Consider the following 14,439-nt stretch of genomic DNA (forward strand, 5'->3'; position numbering starts at 1 on the left):
GAGAGCGCAGTGGCCTCCATAATTCTCAAAAGGAACAAGTTGGCAAAACCAGAACTCTTCCAAGAGCTGGTCGCCCAGCAAAACAACAATTGGGGAGAGGAGCCTCAGTTACAGAGGTAACCAAGAACTCGATGGTCACTTTGACTGAGCTCCAGAGATCCTGTGTGGAGATGGCACAAAATTCCAGGAAATCAACCATCTCTGCAGCCCTTCACCAACCTGGTCTTATGGTAGAGTGGCTAGACATAAGCCTCTCCTCAGTGGAAAACACATGAAAACGCACTTGGAGTTTGCAAAAACTACACATGAAAGCCAACTGGGTGCAATGGGTCTGGATACTTAAGTCAATCTGATATCCTAGTTTTGTTCTTTGTCATAAATTTACAAAGATGTCTAAAATTCTGTTTTCACCTTGTCATTATTGGGTACTGGGTGAAGATTAATGAGAAAAGAAATGATTTTTTCCCCAGTATAGCATCAGGCTGAAACATAACAAAACTGAAAAAGGAGTCTGAATGCTCTTCGAATGAACTTCATGTAAAAATACTAAGGACGATCAACAACAGCCATTCACCAAACAAGCTAGGGGTGGGCTTTGCTGACCTGATCACACCCTTGAAAATATTATATCTGAGTTTGAAATAATTCAGGAACTAAAGTAAACAGGATAATATTGTTTAATAGATGAGCAGAATTATTTACTCAAGTGTGTCACTGAAAATAGGTTATTTGCAGGCAGCCCGTAATAAAAAAGCCATATAGTATTTATGTTTCAGAGACAGAAATCAGGCAACACACAAGTAACAGTTATATTTTCTGCCATTAACAAGCCCTTCCTAAACTGAAATCAATGTGCCAGAGACAAACCATAAAGGTCAAATCAGTCAGTATCCGTGTCAGAGACTAAACCTAAGGACAGCTTGTCTCTAATTTTAATTAATCACACAGTACAGTTTCAGTCATCGGTTTGGAAAGGTTCTGGTATTTAATTTATGTTTCAATTAACAAAACAGTTTTTTTGCATTGGAAGTTTTTTTTATTTTGACAGTTTTTCCTCATAAGTTATAACCTTGTTGTACACTTTTGAACACCAAAGAAAACTCTCACTCTCTCTACTGACAGCCAACCTTCTCCTGCAAAGGAGGTATCTGCTTTCTTTGACTCTGTGTGATAAGACACTTATCTGCTTTGAATGTGGAATGAGTCAAACTAGTGATGCACAATAAGTATTTTCTGAACCGATACCAATAACTGATAATTTCCTACTCCTGATGGTTGATACCCAATAAAAACCAATACTTCTTTTTACAATTGCTGATTTTTAAAAAGAAGATAATTTTATGTATTTATGCACATCTGGGGGTAAGAGAGGTTAATATGTAGTGATCTAAGATATTTACAACTAATTCATGTTGCAATCAAAAACAAAGAATAATTCTGACTTTTTAACTGTTACATTCTTTTTACTTTAACTAGTACATTTGTGTACCAAACAAAGTACAAAATACACAAATAACTAACATACTTCAGTTTTAAAGAGTTTGTTTTTTCCCTTTTTCCATGAAACACCTCTAAATATCTTGACAAAACGTCAAATATGAAATTTCAATCAACTAAACAAGAATTCAGCTGACAAGTCAAATCAGTATTAAAAAACAGGTAGTTTTCAAATAAGCAGAATGCATTCCTTAATTAAAAATCAAGAAACTAAAAGCCTCCTGCAAATTACTCTACAAATAAAACACAAAAATGGTAACAGGCTGCCATGCTTGATAAATGCAGAAGGTCAGGGAACTGTTGGGTTATTTTCTACTGAACAAGTCAGAATTTTAAGAAAGCTGATGCTTTTTCATAAAGATCCAACATACGCACTGACATCAGTCATATCGGAGATAGGTATGATAAGTACACCTGGTCAAACCTCTGTTCCTAATGTCAATCAGACTGTGAATGAATCTACATCATACAGAGCTGGCAGTGATACGTCTAACAAGTAGCGGTGGATCAAGAGCACGTGAGACTGATTTTGTAATTAATAGATTTGCCTTTGGGCTCTCTGGCAAACTTGCTGCAGTTTCAAATGCCTGCTGAATCAGCACTCTGCCTGGTTGTAGCCTTCTGCTTGGTCCTAATGCCAGTGACTAGCGCTGCTTCATATCAACAATCCGTTGTCAGGATGGGAACTCTTAAGTGACTGATAAGATCTGTTAAAACGCAAGGATTTTTGTTTTCACTCTTCAGGATCTTTGCGGGGCAAGTTTTAAAAACACTGTCATGTTATCCTCCTCTTAAAGACAGAATAACTCCACCAGTGATGCCGTGTTATTAGACGGGCTGTCGCCTCTCGCTGAGGCTTCTTCGACCTCTCCCCTGGGCTAAATGATGGGTCACATACCATGGCGTCAACCTACTGTTTTAGTCTCGCTTGGAAGAAAGAAAACAAACGCCTTTATTATGGAATTTATCAGTTAATATATTATTACCGGGATAATAAAAAATGTAAAATATATGCAATATCAGCTGATCATTTACCAGTACCAATAATTATCGTACATCACTAGATCAAAATACTTTACACAGCATGATTGAAGCTCATGTTTAAGGACAAAACATCTACCTACTCTGGAGAAATGTGAGAACATGTTTTAACAACAAAACTTGTGTAAAATAAATCAGTTAATGTTCAATATTTAAAGGAAAACAAAACCAAATAAAATACACCTTTCAGTAGAGGAGTTTTTAAGATGCTGTTGATTGTGGTGCTGTTGAGCTGCAGTGCTTAATGCTGAAGATGTCTCTGTTTGACATGTGCTTCTGTCACTATAAAAAGGATGGACGAAATATTCCAAATCAATCAGCAAAACACCTGCCACAATCTGTTTAAATATAATTAAAACGTAAGGTAGGACGGGTTCTTCAAGGGTGCATGTAAACATCTCTGAAAGCGGTTGGAGGCAGTTGCTATGAGCATCACAGAGGAGCTGACACCAACATACCATCAAGAGGTTAATGTGCAGATTTGCACATTAAAAAAAGCTGGTGGTGCTTTATTCAGCTCCTGTTGAGGAGCAGGTTTGGAAAAGAGAAATAAAATGGCTAAAATTTTTACAAGATGTTGGTACAAAGAAAGGGCTGAGTGAGTGCCCTCCGCCCACATGGAGTCCAGAGAAGCAGGTTTCAGCCTTTGGACTGAGGGAATATTCGTTTTGGAAACTGCAAACTGAGTCAATATAACATTCTTTTTAAAATTCTGCTACATGGATCTTTCCTTGAACAAATTTGATAATGAAGACTGATGGAGGTACAGTACTTCTGAGAAACTGTGTGACTACTTTGCACATCTCTCCCTCTCCTCTCTGAGTAAACAATCAACACCAGGCTGCTCAGCACCTGTAATCCTTCAACGACTCAATCAACATTTGTAAAGCTGCTCACATGAGGCACATATCCAAAAGTGACTCAGCCAGCTGTCTGTGAGTCTCAGCATCAGCATCCTGATGCACATATATTCATAGCACTTCAGTGCTACTACTTTGTTCATGGTCTGCTGATCAAAACAGGGGCCATACTGCCAGCCTGACAGGAGAACTAATGCGCGATTCAGTAATCCCCTTTTCTGAAGCAATTCTTCAAAAACATGCAGCATCACCGAACTGCAACAACACACTTCTCCTAGGCCTTGTTGCTTATACACTACATCTGTCTACAAAGCTACCTACTTCATCCTCTGTCTGTGAAGCTCCCTTTGGATTCACCGCCTGCACTTGGATCTTTGCCTGTCTGTCTATCCCCTTCTGCCACACCTCAACCCGGAGCCTGCTCTCATGTCATGTTCCCTCCACGCTCCTTTTTCAGAGGAGGAATCTGCCCCAGGAACACAGTTCACTTGCAGCCATTTCAAGCCTGCAGTGTCAGCCAATAGCCAACTGTTGAGACAGAAGATGAAGTCCTGATTGAAATATTGTGGTGAGGGGCTTGGGGAACAGAAAAGTGCAGAGACTGTGCAGCATATATGTGTGTGAGGAGAAGAATATGGCCAGTGTGTGTCAGTGCTGAAGTGGTAGTGTCGTGCGGGAGGGACATAACTAGCTGTCACACACCTCCTCTTAGTCACGCTTTAACAAGGAGTTGCATCATAATTAGATAGCTCCAGCAGATCGTGAGTCAGTGGATGCAAATGTGCAGAGCTTTAACTAGTCTCACACAAAGCTGAAAACAATCAGGCTAAGAGCTTAATCCTCGATGCCACCAGGAGACACAATCTGGAATTACTCCATTGAAGGCAATTTTGCACATTTTCTGCTGCACATTAAGTTCCAGCACAGTGGAGTAACAGTAAAGTTTGAACACATTCTCCAGTGGTCTAAAAGTCTGTTCTATACTCATGAACTTCATGTGTGAATTCTCCATTTAAGCTGGTTTTATTTTATCTCCACTCTTGTCCGCCTTGTCACATTGCCTCTCAGACAAGTCTTCCCATTATCTTCTCACATCCCTCCAAGTTTTAAATGTGCCTTTTATCAGTCCAACTCCTGAGCGACTTGCTGAAAGGAGCCCAAGCTCAGCAATAAAATAGGCTCCGGCTTCCTTACTCTCCTGCTCTGTATGGTTACTATTGTCTCGACCTGTTTTCCCTCGTGAAGCAGCACAACCCGTGGTTTTGATGGGCTTATTGAAGCTGCTGCCTTGTTATACCTTATCTCAACACCAGATTCTCTCACAAAGCAGTGGAACAATGTGTGAAGAAAAAGGACAATTTGTCTTAAGCACTATTATTTCTTCTCCTCATACTCCTCATGTCATTCTCAATCCTAACTTTTTTTTCTTAAAACCAACACAGAACAAAAACTGCCACAGGTATCTGCATATAAACCAAGATTTGTCTACATCAACTTCTATTTATTTGACAAACTTGTTACTGGAACTCTGAAAAAAGCATTTAAAAAACATCCCTGCACAGTTTTGTAAAATACTTCTCTCCAGCTTTTTGTTAAGGGAAAGTTTCTCAACTATATTGTTGCTAAACGATGCACTGGATCGCTGTGGAAAAATTGTACAGCCCACTGAACTCTTCATAAGAGATGAAGCGCAGTGATTCCCTAATTTAACTATAAGACAAGTCCTTGAGGCTATTATTTCAAGAGGCGCCAGATGTGTCATCGTAAATTACACAATGCTGTTATCTAATGTCCAACATGAAACATCTGTTGATGTGATTTTGACCCAATAATTCCTCTTCCTCTGATATCTATCATAAAAAACATGACAAGGAACGAATAGGACAATTTCTGAGGTTAAAGTGTGGTAAATTGATGGATACAACAGGAAACAATATGCAAACACTTGGATGTTATAGTTATGTTGGTGACTCAAACAATAAAAAGTAAAATTATTGTTAATTGTGCAAAAATTTAAAATCATAGTTACGTAAAAAAAAAAAAATGCGCCAGTTTGTTTTTCTAGTCATCTTCGACTTTTGGCAAGTTTGTTAGACTTTACCACTATTTAATGACATTTTAAAAACCAGTTAATTATTCAAATAAGTAGCTTTATCATTTTGTCAACGATCACCCAGGTTGGAACCATTTTGATGAGGCAGAGTTTAACTACACACATAAATAAACAATGATAGGATATTAAGAGGACGGTATCATGCAATAGGGCTGAACGATGCTGAACGATGACATGACAGCATTCTTTCCTCTGGAATGTCTAAATGGAATTTAGACGTTAAATGCGGTATCTCTAACACTTGATTTCAATTGATTGTTTATACTTTTTATCATTTAGATCTTCAAATTCTTTTCTGATTTCCAAAGTTATACCTGTGCACACATCACAAAAAGCCTGTGCAAGTCTTGATTGTGATGGTTAGACAAATTGAGCCCTATTCTGCATTACATACAGACACAAGAGTCACTGGCCTACCTTGAACATTGCCAGCCCGGATCTCCTCTCTGCTCTTCAGAACTGGCATGATGGAATGATCTGGGGTTCGACTCCTCCTCTCATAGCCTCGGATGAAGGGATGGTAGGCAGATGAAGTCACACACAGAAGCCTGGAGTTGGGTCTTGCAGCAGGAGAGGGGGAGTGTACTTTGGGGTTGAATGGGGGTGCAGGTGGGCGATGCTCGAGCCTCAGTATGTGGGAAGACGGCTGATTTTAAGTGTCATAAAAAGTTCTAAATCATTCATTCAAATTCTATTAGCTTAACATGAAGACTGTTTTTGAAAAGAGCAGAAGAGTGCTTAGAAATAACGTTTTCAGGCGAAAAAGAAGAGTCTGCAGGGATCCTGGAGAATATATGGTTTTGACTCGACTTAAAAAGTTGAACATCAGCTCAAAATGTTAACAAGCACTTTCAATTACTAAAAGAAACTGAAAGATGATATAAGAGGGTGATAGAAGATCTTTCAACCGTCTTTTTCCATCTGATTCCTCTTCCTCCTCCAACACTAGCTCACTGAGGTCCCCTCCCAGAAGTATGTGAGTGTGTGAACACAGTTGCTGTGGAGATAAGGATGAGCAGCAGTGTGTGTGAGCGTGTGTATGTGTGTGTACACAGTCCTTTTCTTCCCACCCTTCCTCCTCCTCCTCCTTCTTCTTCAGCTTTCTTTCGTTCCTTGCCTGTGCTTGCTTTAGCCGGTCATGATCATGAGTTTGCCAGCCCCGCTCTGTGCTCTCCTCTTCCTCAGTCTGAAGAAAGAGAAGAGAAGGACAGATTCAAAAGATAGAGTACGGCTTTGGATGGATGTTTTTGTTGGTGAAGGCTGAATGCCACTGTGTACACAAGTCAATTGCCTGAGAGGTCAAGGCTGAGCTCAGTCAAGCCGTTGTGTCTACATGCCCTCTTTCACTGCAATCTGAATGTGCTGCAAGTTGTTGCCTAGTAATACAACAGTGCTATCTCTCTTAGAAAATTCTAACAAACTTTGTTTGATGCTCGCTTTCATCCAGTGTTTCTTAAAACTGCAGTTCAGGGTGCAAAAGATGTCTCTGAGGTTTAATGGGTTGGTCTTCACATACATCCTGACAGTTATATTATCCTAATTAACAGACATGAAGCCCTACTGTAATTACAAAGCTGTGGACACTATTTCTATTCTTAATTGATTTAAGTTAATCAATTAAGGTGATTAGCATGAGTGATATGCTTAAATTAAACATTTCAATGAATCATTTTTGCCCTTACTGATACTGGTTGTTGGATTTTGAGCTGGCTGATGAAAGCTGACAGTGGATAAAAAATGATTAATTTTCTTCAATAAAAACACATATAAGGTTCATTAGAAAGTGATTAACAATTTAACAGAGTACAACACATTAAGATTTCAAATTATTTCTATTTCCACAGAGAGCCTTAAAATAGCACTGTCACTCTACAGTGGAGTTTAAACCATTTTTTAATCCATCGACAGAAATGCAATCAACTATTTTAATAAATTACTGTTTCAATAGTTCTTTTCTAGAAAAAAAAGCTAGAGCATTTTAGACCAAGTGATTATTTGGTGTTTCTCTTGTCCTCAACTAGTTAATTGTTTTGTGTTGAGGAAAAAAAACTATTCTGAATCATATCTTGACCTTTGGGATCCCGTAGGACAGGGGTCCTCCACTATATGTGTGCATGTGCCAGCTTTTCTCTTGACAGACGCTCTGGGGGGCCTATTTTCAGTTTTCATAAAACTGAAATGTGGTGTAATGAACATATTTTAGTTAAAACATTCTAATTTTCTTTCAAATGTTCATACATCATTTACAAGTGAGATCAGTCCGTATTGATACAACTAGCTACAAGGTGGCATTTGCAATAGTTTGGCCATTCATGCACTATTATGTTTTCCTGGGTTTGATGCCAATATACTATGTCATAAATGGTGAAGAACACATGCAAGGGTTTTTTGCTTTGATTCTCTGGTGGGGCACATTACACTCTCAAAGATCCTGCATCAGAAAGCTGATGCAGAAAACGGCAGCTTTAATCTGGGATGGACTCATGGTTATGTGTTTATTATGTGCTTATTATTGGCTAACAGGTGGATTATTATAATGTTATCAAATCTTAAGCCATTACCAACAAACCTTTTTCAATCTCAATAGTTTTAGTGACTGTTTTATTAACTGTAGGGACTGACAGAAAAAAAGATCAACTTAATATCACAACATCTTCTTTCTCCCTATTCATCAGAATTTAATCATCTTTTGGGGGTCAAATGGGAAGCTGTGAGGGCCCTGATGTGGCCCCCAGGCCGCCAGTTGATGATGTCTGTAGTAGGATATGTTTTTCAGGGATATCTTTAATAGACTTAAACAATGAATCTATGGATTGGTTGATGGAAAGGACTCATACAGTCCTGATGCTGCTCTGTCTTGAGAGTTTAAAGTCATTTTAACATAGATACTCTCAGAGGGATAAATCTGTACCTTGAGATATGAATGTGTTTATCAAGGGTAGTTTTGTTGGAGTGGCAGTACAAAATGAAGCTTTAGTAAAATAGTCAGAGGATATCTGCATGTAGAGAATTTAAATCCTTTCTGGCAGGGTGATAAATTATGCATTCAACAAATTTTGTTTACAAAAATCCATCTTTCTTTCCAGTTCCTTCAGAGTCTAATTATCTCTAACTCCCATAAAAGCATTAAATGACACTGATAATGGCTCTCGTGCAGAAACTGTAGTATATCCTTCGATAAACCTTGGCTTAAAATGTCTGAATTAGGCTTATTTTTTTGTTTGGTATGAATCAAAAACTTCAAAAAATGTTGAATTTAGTGTGAGTTGTTCCTGAAAGCCAAAAGGTTTTAACCATGCATGTATCACATGACTTATTTTCCAATCAGTTTAATGTTGTACTGCTTATTCCTCCTATTAGGGTTAACATCTCAAAAATTCTACTCAGTCCCAAAGACTATTTGAACCATAAATGCTTCATTAGACTACAGCCAAGCAGTGGAGTTGTCTATTTTAGCATTTATATTTAAACCACTTTGTCCTCACAGTGAATCAGCCCCCCCACACTCTTAAGGACCAAGTCCTAAATCATTTAGACTGTTTGGGCTTTAAGACGCTCCATTAAAATCCACTTCAAACTTTCAGGGCAGTAGCCCACACTTTTACTCAGTTAATGGAAAATATTTAAGAGGAAGAGGAAGCCACCGTAGGACTTTAGTTATGTTTTAAATATGTGCATTTCCAATGTTAAGAAATTTAGCAGAAAGTCTTTGAATGTATTTATACATTTCAAATCAGTTCTTGATTTATCTACAAATATTTTAGCGCTAAGTGATATGAGCTGAACTCAGATGACCATGTTTGTGTGGTTTAATAGTTCACTTTTAAGTGTAAAACGGTTGCTATTTGGAGCATTCCACCTTGCTAAATTGCATTTGTAATTTTACTGATAAGATAACAAACATTATTTTATCTGGAAGTGGAACAACAATACAGCAGTGGATCACAGCATTTTGAGATGTACAGCCTCAATGTCAAATATAGAGTACGGTGTATTCATTAAGGTCATGCTGGAGAGTCTGAGAGCATAAAGCTGGTGTAGAAGTGGCATTAGATCTGTGATTCATATTCAGAGATCTGTTGCATATCGAGCAGGAAACAACAAGAAATGAAGTGGGGGAGGGAGGAGGGGGAGGAGGAGGAGGAGGAGGAGGGCAGCAGCACAGCATTGGTTTACAAACCTTAACCAACTAAAAACTGAAAAGCACAAAAAGGAGAGGACTAAAATAAATGCAGCTGAGAACATGCACCTGCACCGGAATAACTGACAAAGTCAACTGGCGTTTGCTGACGGTTTGAAATGTGTCATTAACTTTAGGCTGCCTTCAGCCACCAAACATAAAAACCACTTGATATGAGAAATCTCTCCTGTTCAAAATCTCTCCTGTTTGGATTCAAGTATTACATGGTTATACGTGAAGAGATACAACAGCAGAAGTACAGAAAATGGATAAAGATCAAAGGCATGGACTGATAAACATCCAATTAGTCACAGCAGGGTGAAGAAGAGGTTGAACAGCACGAGCCAGTGTGATGGTTCATATAAAAAACACCCTGACAGAGAACCTGCTGATGAAAGTTCATGCGGAAGACGTTTCCATCAGGACTGTGCAGACAATTGAATGCACGTGCACACATTCAGTTCATGCATGTGCATACACTCAGTTGCGAGGAGGAAGTGGGTGCTATATCAATTCACTACTCACCTAATTAACTCTTTTCTGTAACACATAATTTATAGACTGTAGTGGAGATGTTTTATACAGGAGCAGAGTTGAGACACAAAAGCAAAGACAGAGCAAAACGAGTGGTCCTTCATATTCCTTCATGGTGACATCCCGCTCTCAGAACAATCAAGAAAAAGGTATGTGTAAAGCCACTTTATCAGTCCGTAAGAAAGGAGGACAAAGGAGGCTAAAGTGGTTTGTGTATGGGCCTATGTCCTACTTGGTGTAATGTTTCACCTTAAGGCTGAGTGCACAGTCTATTTCAGGCAGATGTCCATGGATATTTAGGTTAAAAACATACAGTCTATCAGTGGTTACACTGGAAAGCAACGCTCCCAAAAAGGTGTGGCAGTGAGAAGTGGAGACGAAAGATCAAACACAACATTGAAAAGGGAGGAAGACGTGACAGAGCAGAAGAGAAAGAGAGTAATGTAATGGGGGATTAAGTTCTGTCTATCAGTCTGTCTATCGACAAACCTGCACACTGTCTATAACACCTTAAATCCACTGCCTGGCTTTACCAACTTAATCCACTATGTAACATCAAGCTAACGCAAAACGGTCTCTCTTTCCTGATAGAGGAAGAGAATGAAGACAAGTGTAGAATTCAGGGATGACGAATGGACAGTTTTGGGTGAAAACAAAATGGAGAGATGGAAAAGAAAAGTGAAAACTAGAGATTTGCAAGAATTTGAGTCTGGAAAAAATCAGAAATGAAAATTTGGGTTTGGGGGTTGTGTGTTAATGTGCTGGGAAGGTTAAATGAGAAGGGGCAAAGAGGCAGTAAAAGAACTAATGGCTGCTGATGGATGTGCGGATCAAGAGCATAAATCAAGCATGAAATGGGAAACAATCGTAATGGCTCGATAAGGGCATCCGTCCCAAACTTTAAAAGCAACTCAATGAAATATGATGGTTTTCATTAAATTGGGAAATTACTCAACTTTTCCAGATTATGATCAAAATAAAAGAGCCCCAATGGTGCTCAAAAAAGAATTACATTTTCCGTGAACCTAAAGTCTCTTTGTTTGTTTGTTGTGAAACATATCAATCAGCTTTATCCAATGGAACATAGGTTCATGGCATGTGGACACATAAAAAGGTTTCTCAAAGACAACAATCAAATATGGGTTGAACTGATGAGGAGAACAGATGGAGAGGGAGTGAAATCAGTGCGAGACCAGACCAATATCGACTCACTGTACATCATCATTCTTTTAGGCATAGTTTAGTGTGCGAGTGCATGTGTGTGTTAATGTGTGTTTTATGTATACGTAAAGCACACACAAATACACACAGACAGACAGATAGACAGACACTAAACAATAGTTAACCTACCTAGAGTAACATTTAAGAATCCCGCAAGAGTGTGATGCAAAGAAAATGGGTGTGGAGGGACCAAAAAGAGAAGGAAAAGGGGAAAAAGTCATTCATGAGGAGTTTTTTAGTTGTCTTTGAAGAAAATTCATCCAAGTTCATAAAACATCAGACTCAAGAGACAGAAAAAGGCATTAGGATGGGGAATAATGAACTGATGGCAGCAGTTAGGTATGAACAGGCAAGGAGGGACTGGCAGGTATGATATGGTTTGGTGAGAGGGATGGAAGAGTGGAGAAGAGGAAAGAAAGGACCGATATTAAAACAAAACTCTCTCCTTTCTCTCTTTCCTCACTCATAGATAGAGAAAATTATACACCAGGTAGATGGAAAAATAAATGAGGAGGCAGATGATGGAGAGAGAGACTATATGAAAAGATGAAGCACCTCCCAGCACCGCGATGAGGAATAAGAAAAATATAAAACGAAAGAAAAAATTGAATACTCCAAAGCCTTCCGTTTTTGCTCTGTTTAGTGATGCGAGGGGGTGGGGGGGCTGTCAGTTATATCCCCCTTGTCCCTGCAACTGGTCAGTCTTCTTTTATCTTCTGTCTTCCTCAAAGCAGGATGCTCCCTTCCCTTCAGATGAGCTGTAACCCTTTGCCAACACAGCTGTTAGACATGGCACTCAGGCTGGCTGCATGCTGGGGTGCTGCTACCCAGAGATACACAGAGTGGAGACGAAACCCACCTCTCTTGCTGGCATAGAGCGCAGCGCACAACTCAAACTGCTCTCACTTGCTCTCCTCCACCTCAGAGAGAGAGAACGAGAGAGAGAGAGAGAGAGAGAGAGAGAGAGAAATGTGGAGGTGGGTCCCTCTAAAGGATTGTGAATTAGAAAGATGCTACAGTAGAGAAGGGATGTTGCAACAATTGTCAAGAAAATTGCTTCCATAAAGAAAGCAATGGCGCCCTCTGCTTTTGGGCTGAGCTCAAACATGAAAATATAATGATAAGGTAGGAGGTCAATTTTGAGCGATGTTTTATCATTTCTCTTCAAACACGACATACTTCTTTAAAGCATTTATTTTCTAATAATTCTAACTGCGGCCTGATATGGTGTGTACTTTTAAAGATTTATTTCATTATTAATTTTGAAAAGCCAAAAAAACTGTGGCTTGTAATCTCCAATCCTGGAGCCTAGTTAAAGACATTTGAACATTTTTAAATGTAGAATACATTTGATAAATTCAAAACGATTTAGGTCAAAAGAAAGTTCTAATATTTTTATTTATGCATATATTTTCAGGGCTCTGTCCCCAATAATAATACGAGAATAGTAGTTCGATTTTAAACAATATTCTCTTACAATGTGCACTGTTTTTCCACTATTACTGAATTTCTAAACTACTCTTATTTTAGGTTTTTGATAAATTGTGGGGGAATTATGGCTTCTACACCAGTTACCAAAAATAAATCAGTGTTGCTTTTTTTGACTTGCACACAAAACTTACGTACAATTTTAAAAATTATGCATAATGACGTCTTCACGTCATTACCGTGTATTTATGCGCAGTTGACTCAGTAATGGCTAATCAAGTGCTTAAATTTCGTTTGAAACTTTTTAATGGGAGTTTAAATTACAATACATGTTTCACAGGTTAGAATTTTTGTTATTTTAAAATAAGCAGACTTTATAAATGGTCAAAAGTCAAACTGTGTGGCTACTTCAGGTGATATATTTTAAAGAGTGACTGTGTTAACTGCCGACCTTGAAGCGAACATGCCTGTAGTTGTAGCAGCAACCAAATTGGAAAACAAAGTGTCCTAATAAATGTCTTTTTTTAATATTCATAACATGTCAAAAAGAATCTTCATAATGGTAAACTAGACCAGAGGCATTCGTTAAGGACGCTTTCCGTCTTAAACATCTATTGGAAATGCGACAATTACAGACACATTTAGCTGAGTGACACCAGTTTACACGGCTACTATTTAAAACATAACCTGCACCCTTACACGTTACCTTATGGCACAACAGTGTTCAACAAAAATACATTGTTGATATAAAGTTTGTCATTTTTTAACCTCTAATCTACGTGTAAGTCTCAGTTAAGCTAATTCAATTAACATATTGGGACTCTTTTCAATGAAAAACAACAGAGCATTGTTAGCTAGCAAAAGAAACTAGCCAGTGATGTTGCTTAGCATAGTTTTAGCTAGCTATCTACTTTGCGGATGTTTGTTGACTACTACAAACCTAAAACAAACTTACCTTTTCCACATCAGTTAGTGTGAGTGTGGCACCAGGTCTTTCAGACACTCGGCATGGTGACCTTTTCCCTCCATAAAAAAAACCCCGGAACGATAAAATGTGCCACCTGTAAGTCTTAACAGGTTGTCGACTGTCAGTGCGACAGTTAGCAGCAACAGTTGATAACGTTTCTGTAAGGCCTCTACGTCACAACTTTTTACTGATCAATAATTTGTTTTTTAAACAAGCTTTTGTAGTTCAAACAAGTAAACATCTTCGTATTTGTCATACTCAAAGTTCAGGTGTAACAGACAGAACTACTTTTTCACTATGAAAGTAGAGCCTTGGTTGAAACACCATAGCATTTAAAATTTAAACATTAGTAGGTATGTCCAGGTCTACGACTTTCCTGGATCGGCAGGAGGTCACTTTGTTGATTTTCTAAAATTCTATTTACAAAAATTTCCTTTATTGCTTGGCTGCCTATAATCCACTTAGTAAGGGAAGGGATTTTTGGGGCCCAGCCAATTTGTGGTCCATTGTAAAGTTAAGCTGAGATAATGAGATAACCATATTTCTTTTTTTACTTGAATAATAACCACTCTTATCAAAGAAACAAATACATTTATAT

The 14,439-nt window shown here is 38.5% G+C and overlaps 1 protein-coding gene across 7 annotated transcripts in view; it reads right to left on the reverse strand.

The window, feature by feature from the left end:
- Positions 1-13,946, reverse strand: part of grin2bb (glutamate receptor, ionotropic, N-methyl D-aspartate 2B, genome duplicate b) — a 171,845-nt gene extending 157,899 nt beyond the window's left edge. For 3 of the 7 annotated variants that reach the window (XM_041784809.1, XM_041784808.1, XM_041784803.1), the window contains exons 1-2: positions 12,002-12,320; positions 5,929-6,697 (exon numbers count right to left, since the gene is read on the reverse strand). In XM_041784809.1, the coding sequence (XP_041640743.1) occupies positions 5,929-5,937 (9 nt within the window). In that variant the 5' untranslated portion in view covers positions 5,938-6,697; positions 12,002-12,320. Of the gene's footprint in view, positions 1-5,928; positions 6,698-10,216; positions 10,232-11,575; positions 11,956-12,001; positions 12,321-13,829 lie in introns of those variants that run through there. The other 4 variants (XM_041784805.1, XM_041784804.1, XM_041784807.1 and 1 more) reach the window with 4 other exon arrangements.
- Between the last annotated feature and the right edge of the window lie 493 nt (positions 13,947-14,439).

The sequence above is a fragment of the Cheilinus undulatus genome, linkage group 4 (genome assembly GCF_018320785.1).
Source record: "Cheilinus undulatus linkage group 4, ASM1832078v1, whole genome shotgun sequence".
Lineage (NCBI taxonomy): Eukaryota > Metazoa > Chordata > Actinopteri > Labriformes > Labridae > Cheilinus > Cheilinus undulatus.